The 18,413-nt window shown below is 40.8% G+C and overlaps 1 protein-coding gene across 7 annotated transcripts in view; it reads right to left on the bottom strand.

The window, feature by feature from the left end:
• Positions 1-12,983: 12,983 nt before the first annotated feature.
• Positions 12,984-18,413, bottom strand: part of STON2 (stonin 2) — a 77,575-nt gene continuing 72,145 nt past the window's right edge. For 6 of the 7 annotated variants that reach the window (XM_030452595.1, XM_030452597.1, XM_030452600.1 and 3 more), the window contains one exon: positions 12,984-17,089. In XM_030452595.1, the coding sequence (XP_030308455.1) occupies positions 16,931-17,089 (159 nt within the window). In that variant the 3' untranslated portion in view covers positions 12,984-16,930. Of the gene's footprint in view, positions 17,621-18,413 lie in introns of all 7 variants that reach the window. The other variant, XM_030452596.1, reaches the window with a different exon arrangement.

An 18,413-nucleotide genomic window follows, 5' to 3' on the forward strand; every position in this document is an offset into this window, starting at 1 on the left:
GGAGGCGGCAAAGTCTGACTTACTGATACACTCACACCGGGGACTCGCTATGGGCCCCGGGCAGTCACCAATTTGTGAAATTGCTCCATTTAGCACTTCTTACCGAATGGGTGGCCATAAAATCTCTCAGCTGTGCAGGCAGTTGACAGGGCCCTGCCAGCTGGCCTAACTTCTGTTTTCAGTGCCTTCACTCTCCTTTCCATTCTCTAGCCCCTTTCCTTGTGGCAACTTGTGAGATGCACATAACACAAGAAAATCTCAAATACCAAGTATTAGTCTATGAAAGTTGACTTAATCACTGTCCCCGTGTCTCAGTTCTTAGCACAACTTCTGAGCCCACTTCGTTGCTCAGGTGTTCAGCAATAGGTCACCTGTCCCACTTGAGCATAAGAAAAGTTGCTGTTAATTTTGTCTCCCTGGACAAGGGACAGCTGGTTACAGCTCCAGTACTGTGCTACAGACTACACTTGTTATGTTCCCTTCAGCCTGAAGTCCCACCTAGTAAGTAGCCCGAGCTACAAGGAAAGACCTGTCCTCTTTTGATGGGAGAGAGTTTGTTGGTACAGAGGAACTTTCCATCCCACTCCTTTGGATCCTTCACTTCTACAGTAATTCACTTCTGGAGTGCAGACTTTATATGGGGACATGACTGGTTTACAGTGGGCCGGATGATGAAACCACTGTTCACTGTGTGTGCTGCTGGAGCTCGGGCCGAAAAATAGCATAGTTTGCAGAGTTGGACCATTCTCATCTGTTAAACTTCAGCTTTTTTGCAGAAGTTTTCCACCTACATAGCACAGCCAACACGACTGAAGAGTCTGGCCCCTCAGAAGCTGTAATTCATGGTGTGATGGATGAACTACTGGGACTGACTGAGGTGCTAGTGTTACCTGGCTTCCAGTGCCTCTGATTCCAGGTGGTAATCTCTTCCAAAGAGTTTGTACTTCGCTGTGAAGTGAAACTGCTGAAGTGACTGGCATGCCACCAGGAAGGAATCAGGTTGCCATTCATACTCTTCTTCTTTACAGCATGAGGCACTGGATAGCTACAATTCCCTTCCCTAGAACCTCTTCCCTGTTTTTCAGAGTGGCTTACTGAATAATTAAAAAAAAAATAACAAATGGGCATGATAGCAGTAATGGCTCAGTCCAGAATCATGCTCCTTTCCAGCTGCAGACTGTCTTCACGGAAGGTGTGTGCCACCTCTGTCTTCCCAGAAGGTGTGTGCCCCTGCCACAGTTTTTCAGTGCCACACCACTGCAAACCTCCCGAGTGCCTCTACAGAATATGGAACAAAATCAAGCCCTCATGAGAAATGCCCCATTGAGTCAGACTAATGGTCCATCTAATTCATGGCAATTCAGCTGCTGCTTGGGGAGAATTAGCCACTCACTGGAGCCTGTTCACCTCGTTTCTCTCTGGTGTCTAATCTGCCTGTATCAATGTGATAGGATTCTACTTCATTTAGCATTTTGTTAGGCTGGAATAACATACCTGTTTATGTATGGTGCAGTAGCAACACTGATAATCAGGACAGTATCAGCAGACATAAGCTACACAACAGCATTACTTTTATAGTTAACTGTTTTTCTGCCAGTGTTTTCATTTGTTTACCAGTCAGGCATGAATTATATCAAGTTTGTGTGTTATCCTGTTTGTCTTCTTTCTCCCTAAGGTTTCTATCACTGACAGCTCAGGGTGGCTTCATTTTTACCAGTCTCAGTAAAAATGTCAGCTTTACTGTTGGCCGGACACTTCTGTTTTAGCCCTTGTACTGTCTAGTTTTGAACTCTTCAGGGATGATGGACACTATACCCAGAGCAAAGACAATGACATTTGCATAAACTCTCTGCTTGAGCACAAAAATTATGCCTAAGATGGAATAGTGCAGGGAAAAGTACATTTGTGCACGAGATCAAAAGCTGAGCATTCATGTGCTAGAGGGACAAATTAAAAAAAAAAATTCCCTCACAGACTTATGTGCAGTAACCTTTATTTTTCTAGCAAAGGTTTGAGACAAGGGCAAACAAATCGTCTTTTATAGCCCACACTTGGCACTCAGAGGCACATAGTCTACTTTGAGAGCCCTGGATCATTCTGTCCTGTTAGTATCAGAAGCAGAGCAGTACCTTGATAAGCTAATAAAAAGGGCTAGGATATGGAGGTAGTTTTAGTTATCTCCTTTGTGGTCCATCAGAGAACTACATCTTTTAGAAGAGAGATTTTTGAAGTTATGAGTAGGAAGAGAGGGGGAGGGAGAGCAGAGAATAAATTTTGGTGTTGATTGCACTTCTGTTCAAGAGTTCTTGGCAAGTACTAATGCCTTGTGCTTCACAGTGTAGCTTTAAAGGAGATTCTTTGCAAGGGGATGACTGATGTGTAACTTTTTCCTAATGGGCAGGAGGAGACACTTGGATCTAGAAACTCAGAGGTGTTAAGTACCTGTGATGGCAACTAGAAGCCACCAGCTAGCAATCCATCTGAAAAATGAGAACCACACAATCTTGATGTGAAGTCAAAATACATTAAACTGAAGTGATCTTCAGTTTTTATTTGTGGCTCTTTTTAAATGGAGTTTTTTTGGTTAATCTGAAAATTATAAAAATAATAACAATCTGAAGATACTCTTCTGTCTCCCAAGAGCAAATAATGGATATGCTTGATCTGCTATACCCAGAGAGCTCAGTACCTGACCAGTAAGAGTGTGCCCTCATTGCTCTTGGAAAACATTTCAGACCAAACAGCAAAGCACAGAGTAGCTGGTATAAGGTGTTGCTGACACAGTGGTTTATAATTTTTTAGTTCTTGAAAAGCAGAAAAGCTTCTTAAGTGTGATCAGTATCGACTGGTTCCCCTGCCAGACTGGGGGGGACAGGCAATTAAGCAAGGAAACAAAAATTGGTCTTAACTATGTTACAGGACTGTAAACCTTAACATAGGTATCAGAATGAGGCTTTTACCACCTCCACGCCTTCCCAATTTGTCATTGTAAATCGTGTGGACATTACCAGTCTGCTGTTGTGCTGTCAGAGTCTCCCCCTGTAGCCATGAAGACAACATACAGTATCAGGATATTGCACTCTTCAAAAACTAGCTAAGCCAATGAACACTTTTCAGATGGCTTAGGCATTATAGCAGTGTAACAGTAAATCAGCTTTCTGCCCCAGTCTTTGAAACTACAGCTTTCCAGAAGAATGAGGAGATACACATTTAACTTCAAATTGCAACAGGGTTTGTTAAAAGGATAGCACAGGAGCATACACAAAACCAAGTAAATCTAGCAAATATTAACAGGAGATTAAGCTGAAGTTACACTCACACATGGCTCACATTCACCTCTATGTTTAACTCACTCTTGCTGCTTCCACTCACTGAATGAGAGAGTATAACATTAATTAGAATTAATTTCATAAAATGTTGTGGGGTTTTGGGTTTGTTTTTTTTTGTTGTTGCATTTTTAAGTGTCCCTACAGAGATAAGAAAAATAGTGGCCCAAGTCACAATCCAAACCAGGCAGAAGTTAACAACAGACACCTCATACCAAACCTTTTGGGAATGCAAGCAGCCCTCAGGAGTCAGACAAGATGGTGAGACAGAACGGACCTTCTGTGATATTCAGACATTGTGCAGGTATTTTATAAAGTCTTTAAATAAAATATATTAAATATGTATATATTGAGTGGCATTTTCCTTCTAACAGCCTGCATGGCATGATCTAGAAGCTGGAAGCAAAAAGCCAGTAAACATACTCCTCTTGCCTTCAGCACTAGATTTCCACTATTCACCCCCCCCAAAACCCTGTTTTTAAGCAAGGCAGAAATAGAATTAAATAGTTCCCATCACCCTTATTTCAAGGCATCTCTGTTTTTCTAGATGTTAATGCTCTCACATCTAAAATTTGAAGCACAACAATACACTTTTTCAAAGCACAGTGACATCTTTTAGGAGTATAACATATGTACAATTCAACTGCCCTCCTCACATCCCACAGAGAACCAAACCTTATCATTCTAGAGCAAAACTTCTTTTCTCTAACAGCCTTTCAGAGGGCAGACATAAATGTTTCATCAAATTCTCACCTTAAAGTGCTAAAGCAGGCAGGGCCTTCAGAGAAGATTGGTTTCATTAGGCTTTGATTTCATGATTAGTCTCAGGCTTCCTCTGTTCTTACCAAGTGGTTACTCAAGCCAAGTCAGAAGCATAAGCATTTTTTTTTTAATACAGACTAAGACTGTTTACTGTTAGAATACATACAGCTGTTTGAAAACAACATTTACACACCGTTCTCATTAGGGCATGTCTAAACAGGATAATAAAGCTATGTATTTAGTTATACAGTCAAAACCAGACAGCTACGAACATCAGGAAGCCACCTTCCCTCCTCCAAACAAAATAATAAATTGCACCTTCACAGAAGATTATGTTAGCAGGTGATCAGCTAGTACAGTTCCATCATTCTGCTCTCCTGTATCTCCAACAGACCTTTCAGGCCTTCAAAGACTGAGGAACAATACCAGAAAACCCAGAGGCCTGTACACCCACCAGAAGACTTTGTGCTTATCCTGCTACTAATTTCTAGATCCTTCCCCGTCAACAGCAGGATTTCTTCTCCAGCAGAACCACAGTTCCCTCTCTGTTTTACACATAAACCCCATATTGGATTTTGCAAAATTATTCCCTTTCTAGAACCACTTGTGCCATTTCGGTTTAAGGAATTGACTTTTAGTCTCCATCAGCCCATCCCTCAAAAAAAAAAATTACTTAATCCAGCTGTACCAGGGTCTGTCTATCAGTTCTTTCTAATAAAGTGGCCAGTTACAGCTGGAGGAGGCAGCAAGCTCTTTTCTTGGCTGTTGCCACGTGTTGTGTTCATTTACACCTTAGCAGAGGTTTCTGCTGTCACAGATTTGTGGAGTGGAGATTGTGTCTTTCATGTCTCTGGTGGACAAAACTAAATTCAGTTCGTAAAGGCAAAGCTTAATTGAGACACTGACCCCGTGGTTCCCACGACCCCCAAGCATTCAGTGATAATGAGGATTTCAGGCGTTCGGATTTCCTTCCCATACTGCTGTATGCTCATTCTGTCCCTGTGCCACCACGTTCTGCTTTTGCAGTTGTGCCAGTTCCTTGCTGTGCCATTTTTTTTTTTTTTCCTGTGCTGGCTAATTTTTAACCTGGATCAGTTTCCTGATCTGGTTCATAGGGAAGCCCCACAAAAGATGTGTTAGTTCCATTGAAAGAGCTGACAGGAGTAGAAATAAGTGACCAGAGGAGGAAATACTTCAAAACAACATGGTTGCCAAACGCTTTGTTATGTAGAAAAGTCTCCAGGCTTCCTTTTGTTGAAGAAGAATTGGCCATTACTTAAATGCACAGCCCGCTTGCTGTAAGCAAGCTATAATGCCTGTAGTAGGAAGATTACTGGTCTCAGGGCAGGGACCACCCCTTTATTTTTCACATAATTAGCCTAATTCTTAGGTCTCTAATGAATGAATCATGATTTGAATGAAGAGTACTGGTTCTTCAATAACTAAAAAAAGCCCCTAAAATTCTAAAGGCTAGAGCCTGACTGTAGGAAGTGTAAAGGAGTACCTTGAAGTTACACCTTCTGTGAGTACTACCGTGCTTAAGTGCTTTTTAAGTAGTAACATTAATCACTTGGACTGGGACTGTTACGAATCACAGCTAATCAACTGTGATGGGGGTTTTGACTACAGCCAAAATATTGCTGGCTCTGATCCATGGAGCCGAGCAGCAAAGAAATCATGTAACAAACAATCTGCACTTAAAGTACCAATTACGTTCTCTCTACCTGCCACATCCTGCATGTTGGCTGTAAAGCAAAGCTTTACCTAGCACGCTGATTTGGTGTGTGGGTGCTGAGACACCGAACAGGCTGCCCATGGATGGTGTGGGTGCCCCTCACTGGAAGTGTTCAAGACCAGGCTGGATGGGGCTTTGACCAGCCTGGTCTGGTGGGAGGTGTCCCTGCCCATGCAGGGGGAGTGGCACTAGAGGATCTTTAAGGTCCCGTCCAACCCAAACTTTTCTGTGATTCTGTAAATGTTTTTAGTGATTACTGCCATATATTCTAGCCAGTGGCTATGGTGTGCAAAGGTCTACAGCAAAGTTGAATTCACTTCAGCAAAGTTATTCCTGGTATAAACAGGCATCAGGGAGTGAAATATTAATAGAGGAAAATTTGCACAAAGCTATCTATATAGTGTGGCTTCACAATATTTATATACCTCAGGCTCCCTGTGGTGACTTTGGATAAAATAGTCACCCTAGAACATGCCAGAATACAAATATACAGCATGTAACTATGGCATGGTGCTGGTCTGTGTGCATGATAACCCTGTGATTCCTTCAGGAGAGTGTGTGTCTGTGTCTGTGTCTGTGTCTGTGTGACTCTGTGTGTGTGTGTGTGTGTGTGTGTGTGTGTAGCCTGGGTTTTCTTCACAGATCTGGCAGGGTGGAGGACTGCACCACAGGCAGCCATGCCAAGCAGGGACGTGCTGTGGTAGTTTACTCAGTGGATTGTCCCATGGCCACATATTCAAACTGGAAGTGCTCTTGTGCAAAGCACGTTTGCTCCTCTTTGGATGCTCCCTGCCTCCCACTCTGTATCTCTGTTCCTGCACCTAAGCGAGTGGCTTTGCTTCCACTTGCAAACCACAATAGCTTCTGACTTGCTAAGGGTCAGGTAAAACATGGAAAAAACATGTGTGTGCCCTATACTTTACTGGCTATTCAGGAGTGATCGTATCTCTTCTCTGGGACTCAGCATGGGAGGCATCATGCCATCAGGCAGACAAGACAATTCTTTTTTTGTTTGTTTGTTTTTCCTAGGTGAATCTTAGGGTTACTTTTTTCACAGGACCCAGCTGAATTAGCAGGAAACAATGGCAGTTCAGTTTTGGCTGTAATTAGTCTTCCCAGCCAGGAACAGTGAACATGAACTCAGTTGTGGCCACCCTGTGGCTTTGAGCCCTTAATGTGCAGTTCCCATGCTGGGCTAATTAACTGCCAGAGCTGTACCAGTGTGAGGGTGGCTGGCCAGTCCGAGTCTCTGGCTTTCATGGAAAGGAAAGCAGCAGGAAGAAGCCAACCCATCTCATCCTGTAATGGCATTATGGGACTCTTTATGGCCATTTATAACCTGACTCATTTGCAGAGCTCCTCTCCGCTTGAGTCTTCCGCTACGTGATGTGTAACCTGGGAGTCTTGGGCATACCGAGATTTTGACAGCACCAAACATAAAAAAAACCTGAAGTTGCACTTGTAGACCAGAGCTCACATTTTTTCACAGCTGCTTGTTCCTACTCCCTGCTTTGCTGCTTTAGATGGAAGATTGGTTTTCCATTTTAACCATCACCTACTACAAATCTTCCTAGCTTTGCAATATGACTGTCATCCGCCATTTCATTTCTCCCATAGACCTGGTCTAGGCAGATCAGTGGTCAGCATGTCTGTGTCTCTTGAAAGAAAACATTTTTAGGGAGGCATCATTGCATTCATTATACCTGCAATTTTCCTAGCACAGTTTATACTGTGGGCAGAGCTTATGATGTGCAGAAAACAGAACTTCCAGTTTATGGAATTTTCAGGCAGCTGCATTTGTGCTGGAAAGACTGATCCATACTCTGACCCACTTGGCCAGATGCAGATGCAGTATTAATGGTTACAGGGTGAGAGCCCAGCACAACCTTTGTTGTATGTGGTCTGTAGGCACCAGGAATTACTTTTCCCAAGAACTTGCAGCTGCTGCAAGACCATGGCAGGGTCTGCAGGGGGCTGGGCTCAGGTCCCATGAATATTTTCACTGGCCAGTTACCAAGGAGGTGCTGATGGGTATGATCTAACCTGAAGCAGAGGACAGTGCCTTCAAAGCCAAAGTGAAAATAATCTCTACCCATATCACCATATGAGTGGTCAAAGCAAGTCCCTTTGCCCTGCAAGCAAAGCCAGCTGAAACTGGAGACGAAGTTGGAAGATGCGTAAGTAAGAGTGGTGCAGAACTACAACAGTCACTTTCTTTTAGATCTAACAAAGCAAGACCAGCAGTAGCATTTAAGCTGTGCAGTTTATTCTTTTTCTATTACTGGAGACCTCTGCTATAAATTTCCAGATCCCTCCTGCCCAGTTTCCAGCAGCAAAGACACAACTCACACCTTGTTCTGAGTGTTGTGGCGGGCAATGTGCTATTTTGCTATCACTGGAAATTGCTAAGGAATGAAGAACACAAGGGCACAGACATTCAAGGTGAATAATGCTACAAAGCTATATGTTGGCTAAGGACCATGAAGGGATAAGATGTTCTTCTGGGTTAGGGAAACAATGGAAGGACATTAGATCTGCATTCAGCTGGGGATCTATCAGACCAAGGCAGCTATTTAAGGCTATCTTAGCTTCTTATGTGAGAGCTATAATATTTTATTTCATGTAGTTCTTCAGATAGGTTAATTTCTCAGTGTTTGGAAAGGATTATGTGATTCTTTTAAATTACAGGACATAGGGAGGACAAAGTGGTATCCTAAAATGCATAGGCCATAAGTTTTTGCAGGTTTGTGGCAACAAAGCAGTTTATTGCAAAGTTAATTGCCTAGACTTTCTAGCACTACTTGAAAATATCACATAGCCTGGAATATGTCTTGGTAACTCCTAGTTCATACATTTGGCTCACTTGAATTCTGACATTCAAAATCCATTACAAAATGCAACCAGCATGAATTATCATTGATTTTATCAAACACGTTCAGTTGTTCCCACATGAAAGTGAAAAAGAACCTGTTCCTTAGGTATAAAAGTTTTCTATGGGAAATTCCCAACATAATGGGGATTTTCTAGCAAACCCGAGGAGGATGCTTGTATCAGGAAGGTAACTACAATGAACTCTGGCTGTGACTGCACTGTAAATGTTTCTTTTCCCAGATGAACGGTAAAAGATGTAGCCACAAGAGGGAGTTAGAACTCCCATGCCAGTATAGTAACCCCAGCGAAAAAACAATAAATCAGAAAAATATATTTTCAAAATGTTCCTCTTTGTGCTGAAGTTGTATAGTAGCACTCTGATTAAGAGTTTGCTGTAATTTCTACAGAAGCTGGTTCATAACACATAGTAAATATTAAATGATTAACATAAGCTGAAAATCAGTAACAAGTACATCTTTTTCTTAAATCTAAAAATTGTGTAAGAAAATACTTCAGGACAGGTTGAAACTGATTTTCATGTGCTTTGTGTGGATGCTGGGAAAGAAAACTGTCCCCATGCCGTAAGGGGTTTATTTCAAAGACATACAGTTCTATTCTTGCCAGGCCCTAATATGGAAGCGTCAATTTGTTTCAGAAAGGAAACCTTTTATACAAATTACTTCTTAAAAAATGCAGCGCAAGGAAGTATTTGAACATTCCTATTTCCATAACATCTCAGCAAACAGGTAAGGCCCTATCCTCAAATGGCCCTATTACTTCTCCTATGAAGTACTTTCACAGGGCAGCAGGTCTTCTGGGTTCAGTAAGCTCAGCAGAGAAATAAATTTGTGTGGAAGGAGAGGGCAGGTCTAGTGTCTACTTCCTGCTCCAAGCACTATTTCCATAATCTGCTCAACAGCATTTCAGAAACTGCAGTCAAGAGCTGACAAATCTGGTCAGTACTCTAAGCCCTTGAAGTCTTCAGTCCATCTGTTCAGTCTTGAGCTGCCTCCCCCAGTGTCCCAGCCCTCTAGGTAGCCTCAAACAAGGAAGAGAATGGGAGCCAAGCACCATTTGCTTAGCTGCAGTGCAGTCCTCTAACCAGGTCTGTACCACATTGTGCTCATTCTGAGCATGGCTGCAAATTAAATCGTTGAGAGAGGGAAAGTAGGAGAATTCTTGCCTTGAAAACTCAGTCTGGATGTGGCTGTGTAACTGTCCAGGGCTATGGGAGTTTGAGGCATAGACAGAACAACAGGTGTACATAGACATCTTTCATGCAAATTTATGCTGGCTCCTGGGAATTTCAGTACTTCCAAGATGAGGCAGCAGCTGCATAGGGGTTTACCAGATAGGAATTGTGGTCATGGTTGCCCAGACTCAGACAGCCTCACCAGGGCTAAGGGAGGGTGTCTGGCTTCTAAAGAGTAGCCAGAAAATAAAAAGGTCGAACTGCTGTTCTTCCCATCATACAATGATTAATTGTGTGGGTCTACGCATACCTACCCAACATACACATATGCTTTTGGTTTTTAATAAGCAATAGTAGAAGTTATCCTCTTACAGGCTTTAAAGTAGAAGAGAGGAGATCTAGGTTACGTATCAGGAAGAAATTCTTTACTATGAAGGTGGTGAGACACTGGCACAGCTTGTCCAGGGAATTTGTGACTATCCCCTTTCCTCAAGGCCAGGCTCGATGGGGCTCTGAGCAACCTGGTGCAGTGGGAGATGTCCCTGCCCATGGCAGATCCTTAAGGTCCCTTTCAACCTAAACCATTCTATGATTCTCTGATACAGAAGATACACCCAGTTCTGAGATCTAACTGGTTGTCAGTGTGTCAACAACAGTCCAAATTTTGCATGGGCTTCAGGGTCCTGAAAACTGGTCAGATTTGTGTTTCATTGAGTCTGCTCAATGCACTGGGTAGTCCAAGCAAAAACCTGGCAGCTTTCTGTGACCCCGAGAGAATAACAGTCCCTTAACTCCAGTGAACCTGGGGTGTGTGAAGACACATCTTATCAATATGTAGTTCACTTCTCCAGGTGGGACTCATAGCTCAAACCCACAGCTTACTGGGCAGAAATGTCAACTCATCTCTTCACCATCCTGTGTCTTTTATATCCCCTGACTATACAATTTTAGGGTTGATTTTGACAATTTGGATGAGCTCCAAGTCCAATTCTATTTGTTTGCAAACCTTTCAATCTTTCATAATACTAATATTAATAATTAATTTTTTATTGACTAATTTTTCCTTTGTTCCTTGGTCAGTGTCTGTAGACTGTGACTCCCTAAGTCACATTTTTTATGTAGTTCCTGAGTTGTCTCAGCACTTTGTGAGTTATTAGCACACATCCTTCTCTGTTGAGACTGTAACTTCAGTAAATCTTATTTTGCCACCCACACTTTCCTTGTTGTTCCTCCTATGCCAGCTGTCAACTTCCCGACTGCCAGGGACATTTATTCCTGCAAAGGGCACCTATAATAGCTTGGGGGGAAAGAAAAAAAAAAACAACCTGCTGATTGATGCAGTGAAATTTAAGCAAGATTTTGATAAAAGGGAGGTTGGGACAAAGGATGCTGTAGTGATTGAACTCTGTAAATCTCTTGGTTGAAAGCTGTATGGAATTTTGCTTTTTCTCTTGATGAGAAAACAGAATTCCTCTACAGGTCTGCCTGCATCTGTGGAGGTTTTTCCATTCCATTCCTTTCTAATCTGAGTTCTCTCTGTATTAATAGAATTGTTGAACAGTCTATGCCCAAAACAAATTTCTTTGCTTCTACACAGAGTAATAGAGGTCCCTTTCTGTCCTGCACAAGGAAAGCCTTTACAAGAGAGGTTCTCACCTGATGAAATTATTTTCAGCTGTATTCATCCTGTATTCCTCCTATCCCTTCAGAAGCTCTTCTGGCCAGGCTGATTGCTCTCAGTGGCAGCTGTGAGACAGCAGAAGGCCAGGGAAGGGTCAGTCCGTCCCCCCCCCAACATCTCTGCCAGTTGCTGTGAGACCCCAGTGCAGCTGCAGGCAGGGGTATATTCACCCCTCTTCAGCGGACTTTGCTGTCCCATTATTCAGAGTTGAGAAAGACACCTTTCATAGCTGGTGTTTAAAATACTGTTCTATCATATTATAAATGGCAGGTTTTGTTAAGCTTCCAATACTTTGCACAGAAGGAATTTTTTCTGGATCTGGAGCGCTTTAAGTTTCAGACACATCTGCTCTGACACAAACCTGCACCTAAGCTGAAGCAGTGTGCTGCTTCTATTTCACCTTCATCTCAGCTGACCTTCAGCAGATTTTGTCCTACTCGTAAATTTACAACGTATCCATGTTAGAGGGTAAGGCAATCATGACAAGGAAGAGCACTGAAATAAAACTGTGGAGTTTTTGTCTCCAGACTGTGCTATCTCACTCTAGTGATATCTTCTGTTTGGGTACATGTTGCACTGGCACTCTGACTTCATCTCTTGCACACTGTTGTTTTGTCTCCTCTCAAAGGACTGCCCTGGTGCCAATGAACTTAGAGCTCCCAAGTTTCAAACTTTCAGCTGTTTCTATAGCTTTCTTTTTAAAAAAACATTTTGCATATTGTCAAGCTGTCATGGCTAATATAATCTCACCTCCCAGTTTGATAGAATAATTTCCAAATATCAATGAATATCTGAATTATAGTAAATAAACTGCTGTTACGAACAGCCCCTGATTCTTTCTATTAACTCTCCTTTTATTTCTGATTGTCCTGATTTACTCTCGACTAATGAACATGAGGCATCATTCCATCAGTACCTCCATTTTCTTATACTGTAAAATGATTGACTCACTGTCAGTTGTACTGAGGCATACTATGGAGAGTATGCTGAGCAGCCCCTATGATGGGTATATGATCTTCTCTAGTCAATGAGAATACCCAGTTCTGATGAAAGGAAGACAGTGCCCTTACATGTACTTCTGACTATAACGGTCAGAGAAGTAGAAGAGACACACTGAACAGAAGCTTCAGTTCTCTATTAAGTTTGTTTCAGGATGGCTTCATTCAAATGTTGGATCCTCTTCTGCATTATGTCACACTGCTCCACAGGTGTCTTATGTGGCCCAAGCTCTAGGCCTGCTCCCTTTTCTTTACAGTCTATTGTTCAGTCTGGATGATCACATGAAATAATCTCTTTTCTGTATATACCCCATTACTTCTAATTTATATCCTTTAGATGCTATTCAGAACACTCCCTTTTCCTCTTACAAATTCAAGACTTCTGACTTACCATAATGTACAGCACACACAACTTCAGTTTCACAGTGAAAATATGAATATGCTTTTTCATCTTAACATTTATTTAGGTTTTCCCATAGTTCAAACAAAACATGACATCCCAGTTGAACTGATAAAAAGAAAAAAAAAAACCACAAAAACCACTTCTACAAAGTTAGCCAGTGTATAGACTTTCTTATTTTACAAAACAAAAAGTAGGAACATGTTACAAAATAATCATCGAACCAATCAATGTCAATAGTGCAAAGAATCAACTGCCAGTATAAGAGAGAGAGGGAGGGAGGGTAGGACAGATGGGAGGGTGGATGGATGGATGGATGGTTGGCTGAACAGAACAGCTATGCCCATTATCATGCAAAATTTCATATCCCAGAAAAACTTATGATGAAGATTTGAGGGTAAGTACTTTGTCCATAAGTGATCTCTGTGTGCTGCAAATTCTTGTGCTGGCCAGTTTTGGTGATGAATACAGCTATAATCATGAACTGCTAAGAGTCACTGAAAGGAATTTCTCACCCTCTGCAAGAGAGGTGATGAATCAAAGGCTTGATTAGTTTGTGTGAATTCAAGGGCCAAGGAAATTACTAAGAATTTAATGCAAGCAAAAGAGCAAGTACTTCCAGTCTGAACTCTGTATACCTTTTCCTCTTGCTTTCATACTCTTTTGCATGCAAGTGCTCCCTATCCTGGGAGGTAAATGATAAAGAGGGAATGATAGCAGATACTAAGTCATGTGGACAGGTAGACCAGCAGGTCTTGGATGTCCTATCAAATAAATACGTCAGCCAGCAACCCAACAGAAAAGGTAAATTATATCTGCAATGTTACTTATGATGCTGCTACAATGAAGAACCTAAAATCTGTCTTCCTCATAGGATGACTAAAGCTGAGTCTAAATAAAATAAAGGACAAAAATAACATCATCACAGTATTTCTCTGAATTTGCCCATTTTCTTTTGCTAGCAGAGTATCTATAGTTAATAAATGTAAGAGACATTCACTAAAATAAGCTCAGCTGCCAAGAGATGTTGTTCATCTTTTCCCCTTGTGATCAAAGAGTGTTTATTTTTCTAGGGAGAATTCCTTGCAATACCTCAAGTCTTACCACAGAACAAAAATTAAACAAAACCATAATGAAAAATAGCACTAAGGTTGAAGGTGGAATAGCTGCAGGGAGTAGATGCATGCTTACCTTGAAGCCACATTTCCTGCATGGAGTGCTTAAGTACTACAAAGCTTTCAAACAAACCAAAGGACAGTGATTATATCTTTCTCAAAAGGAGTATTAAACTGAAACTATGCAAAGGTATTTTTCCTCAAGATAAAAAAAAATCATAATCATCCCCATTACAAACATAGCTTCTATCTAAATAATTCCTGCTGCTCTAAAGCTGACAACACTCTGCTCTTTCCCTCTCACCCGCATCAACAGTCTGGTCCAAGTTACTTCTGCATCCTTATGGATGAAGAGTGCATGTTTCATGTGCATAACGTTTATACAGTGGCAGAATTTACCACTGAAAAATTGGCACTGTTTAATCAAGCAAGAATAGTGGAAGCCTCAAAAAGGACACTTGGAATCCTCATATTCAAATGCTCCGTGCATCATGGTGCTGGACTGAGAAAAATGTTCAGTGGTGACACCTGGTGATACTACTCAAACTACTTACTCTAGTATCTCAATAGGAAGTAAGATCTTTTGAAACAGAGCTATTAATCCTAAACTCTTGAAATTCAGTGGCAGAAACATCAGAAAGTTATTCTCCAGAGATCTGAATGGATTAAAATATCTTTTTTATAAACAACTACACACCTCCAGTTTTGCATGTGTAACTTCATCAGGAAACTTTTAAAACCTCTGCTGTACAATTAACTACAGGAGAGCCCAGAGTCAGGCCCATACTCTCACTTTCATTCATAAAATTTGAATTTAAGGAAAAAAAAATATTTAGAAGAGGTATAGAAGTTAAATAAACACAGAAGCCTCCTCCTGTATGCTCATCTTGAAGCTTTGGGGGCATGAGATATTCTATGGCTGGAGCAGAGAGATTGAAAAATTTTAAATTCAACAGAGATGAAAAATTATATTTCTTTGATTTTCTCACCTCTTTAAGGAGTACAATATAACTGTGCTTATTTGCTGTTCCTCATTTGTCTTTTCAAGGGCTGGGGGAAAACAGGCAAAAATTCAGCCACTGAGACTGCCATTAGAATAGGAAGTTTCCCAACTGTTTCTTTCACAAAACTTTCTCACACTTCCTCAGCAACATCTCAGCACTCCTTCAGCTTGTTTTGTTGGATTTCTGGCTGGTCCTCTTCAGAAACTGCACACTGGAAGCTGCAGTGAGAACAGGCAAAGCACCCAGAAGTTCTTTGGATGCCTTTGAAAAGAAGAGTGAGTTTTGTAGAGAGGAGTTGCCACACAACTCATCCCAGCCAGCCTGTAGCAGAGCTGAGAATCAGTCACAAATTCAGCCACATGCTCTCAGATATTTCACAACCTATAGCAGTTATTGTTTAATAAATAACAATTCTTTGCACTTTATCAGTAATTTTAATATGATGATCTCAAAATGCTTCTATGATAGAATCATAGAATCATAGAATTGGCTGGGTTGGAAGGGACCTCGAGAGCATCAAGTCCAACCCTTGAACCACCATTGTGGTTGCTAGACTATGGCACTGAGTGCCACATCCAGTCTCTATAATTAATAGATTTAATAGTTAATAGCATTCTGCCATGTAGAAAGGGATGTAGCAAATGCTTAGTACTAAATGGTGTGATCTAGGGAGCTCTCTGGCCTTCAGTAGGACTGCCTGCAATGGAGTATTACAGGCTTATTAAATAAGTCCTACAAGGAGTGAGATTTCATATATTTACAGTGGTGTACCTGTGAAAGTATGTATCAGTAGGCTGACATAGGCCTGATATTTAATTCCATATAAAAGGCATTTAGAAGATCAGTACAATTTGTTTTCAGTTCTACCACACTCATGTTTTATTTGGGATTTTAACATTGTAGTGATTTTTATAGGAGCCACAGTGAAAGTAGTATTGAGGGTATATTAATTTCCTGTTGTATGAAATGTAAAATAAAATTAATTTATAAAAGAGCTTTAATTCATTATGATTTTAAATTACATTGCCAAGGCTTTCTAAATGTGTGATTTTTAAAGTCAGCAGTAACCTTTCAAAAGATAAGTTATTTAATAAATTACTTTTTTTTTTTCATTTAAAATTACCTCAAGAGAAAATATTTTGCAAACCATGGAAACAACTACAGAAATGGGTCTGAAAGCAGTTGAACACTGTTTTCTCTGAAAATATATATGAATGAGTGATTTTTTCCTTCTGCATTTTTATTTAGAAGGAAGTTTTGAGACTTTCTGTTACTTTCAGCTGAGACATCTCCATGATGGAAGATTGTTGTTCATTTTTGAAGAGACTTTAGGCCCCAGTTAGTGGGTGTTTTATAAAGATACAAGTTAATTATGTTCGAGGTTCAAGATAGAACATAAAAGTAATACTGTGCTGGACAGGCTTCCAAGGATTTTCAGGAAGGCAAACATTTTCTACTAAAATAATCGTGTTCTGACATTTTCAGTAACAATCCACCTCACCCGTCCAAGAAAACATATTAAAAAAACTCAACAAACCCAAACCCCAGTGTTTTTCCCTTAAATATATAACTAGGCAGGGATGATCTAATCTCAAAGAAGTCCCTCCTATATCACCTCCATTATAATACACATTCCCTGTTACTAGCAGCCATAACAATGTTCAGTCAAGATAACAGAAGAGCCTAAACTAACAAATAAAAATGTTAAGAAATTGCAGAGGCTTTCTTGTAACTTGTGCAGAGCCAATGAAAATGTGCAGAATGCAGAATGCCATGTTGTCCTTCAGGGGATGGGACAGGGGAGGGTGAGTAGAACAGCCACAGGATTAACTGTCCTATCTCTAGTTCATGTGCTTGGCCATCTAGGATGTTTTAGATGCAGAGTTTGTTGATTCTCCAAAATGATGCTCAGAGTTTTCACTTTTGACCACTTCAGAAACAAGATTTTATACAATCTTACACTTGATGCTTTCTGGGGTTTTTTGGTAGTAGGAAGTGAATCTACCTATGATAAAATAAGCAAGCACCCAAAAAAAAAAAAAAAAAAAAAGAAAAGCTTAATGAAGAAAGGCAAGATTGTAAGTGACATAAAGGCTGCTTTCTGGTTTGGCTTTGATGGTGACCATACCTCAGTGCAGAACTTAGATGAAGGCGGAAAGAGGCAGAATGAAGAGGCAGAAAAGGCTGGCTTGGCTGTAATACAAATCATTTTGTCTACACCCCAACTGTACTTAAATAGGTCCAGCAAATGCCCACAGGTCTGAACCAAACAAACCCTCAAAGAGCTCTTTCTCAAAGTATGGATCTTCACACTGAAAAAAATACTCTTCAGAGCATATTTTTAAAATAGTACTCCATACTTTTTAAAAGAAAAATGTCAAAACCCTGCAAGTCCTTTGTTCCAGGACTGTTAATCTGACCAACCCCTGGGGACCAGCAGACAGATCTTCCTTCACTGTGTAGCACATTCATTGACATTTGCAGTATCTTCTCCCTTCAGATCCTCATTCAAGCTTTTTTTCTGCTCTATTTCAACCTGGCAGAGGAAAAAGAGGGAGAATATTTGTAATGAGAAAGGAAAACAGAAGAGTCAGAATTTTTCCTTAGTGGTGGTTCATGTCCTGCTCAGGTGAAGAAACTTTCGGTAAACTGTGAGGGTTGTAAAGAAAAATAGATGAGGAGGGTGTTTTCTGTATATACAGTAAATGTTTTCAGTCTAACCCAAACAGTTTTACAATTCAATAGTGGCATTACATCGTTTCCAGAGATTTACTTAGAAAATGAACACCTGCATTAGTGTTCTAGATTTCAGAATCTCTGAATCTCAGGCATAATCCAATGTTTAATTCTTAAAAGGGATATTTAGGAAGATAAGAACCACTCCAGGGAATTTAAGACACTAATAAAAATGTAATTATAATTACCATTACAAAGACTGGCCATGAGAATCTTTTCAGTATCTCTCATCATTGCTCTTAAAGAAGGGAGGTAGGATGCCAATCCCTCTGCTGAGTGACCAGCTAACAAGAAAATCTGGGCATACTGAGATTCTTGGCAGGTATATATGTAGTGCATTTTCTCATCTCCTTAGGGCAGGCAGGAAGATCAAATATTTAAGCAGAGAAAACTGTGATCTTTTTGTCTGCTGTCACACTGCCAGTGTAGCTGCTGTGAAGAGCAGCAAAACTCCCTGCTCACACTCTTACTGGATCAGCTAATCCCCAGTAGCTGGCTGTATGAATGCTCTTCCACAAGGCAAAGGCAAGGACATTTATTCTGTCTTTGCTGAGGAATAATTCACTGCTGCTTTACCAGGAATCAATAAGCTG

This window comes from Calypte anna, chromosome 5A (assembly GCF_003957555.1).
Source record: "Calypte anna isolate BGI_N300 chromosome 5A, bCalAnn1_v1.p, whole genome shotgun sequence".
Classification (NCBI taxonomy): domain Eukaryota; kingdom Metazoa; phylum Chordata; class Aves; order Apodiformes; family Trochilidae; genus Calypte; species Calypte anna.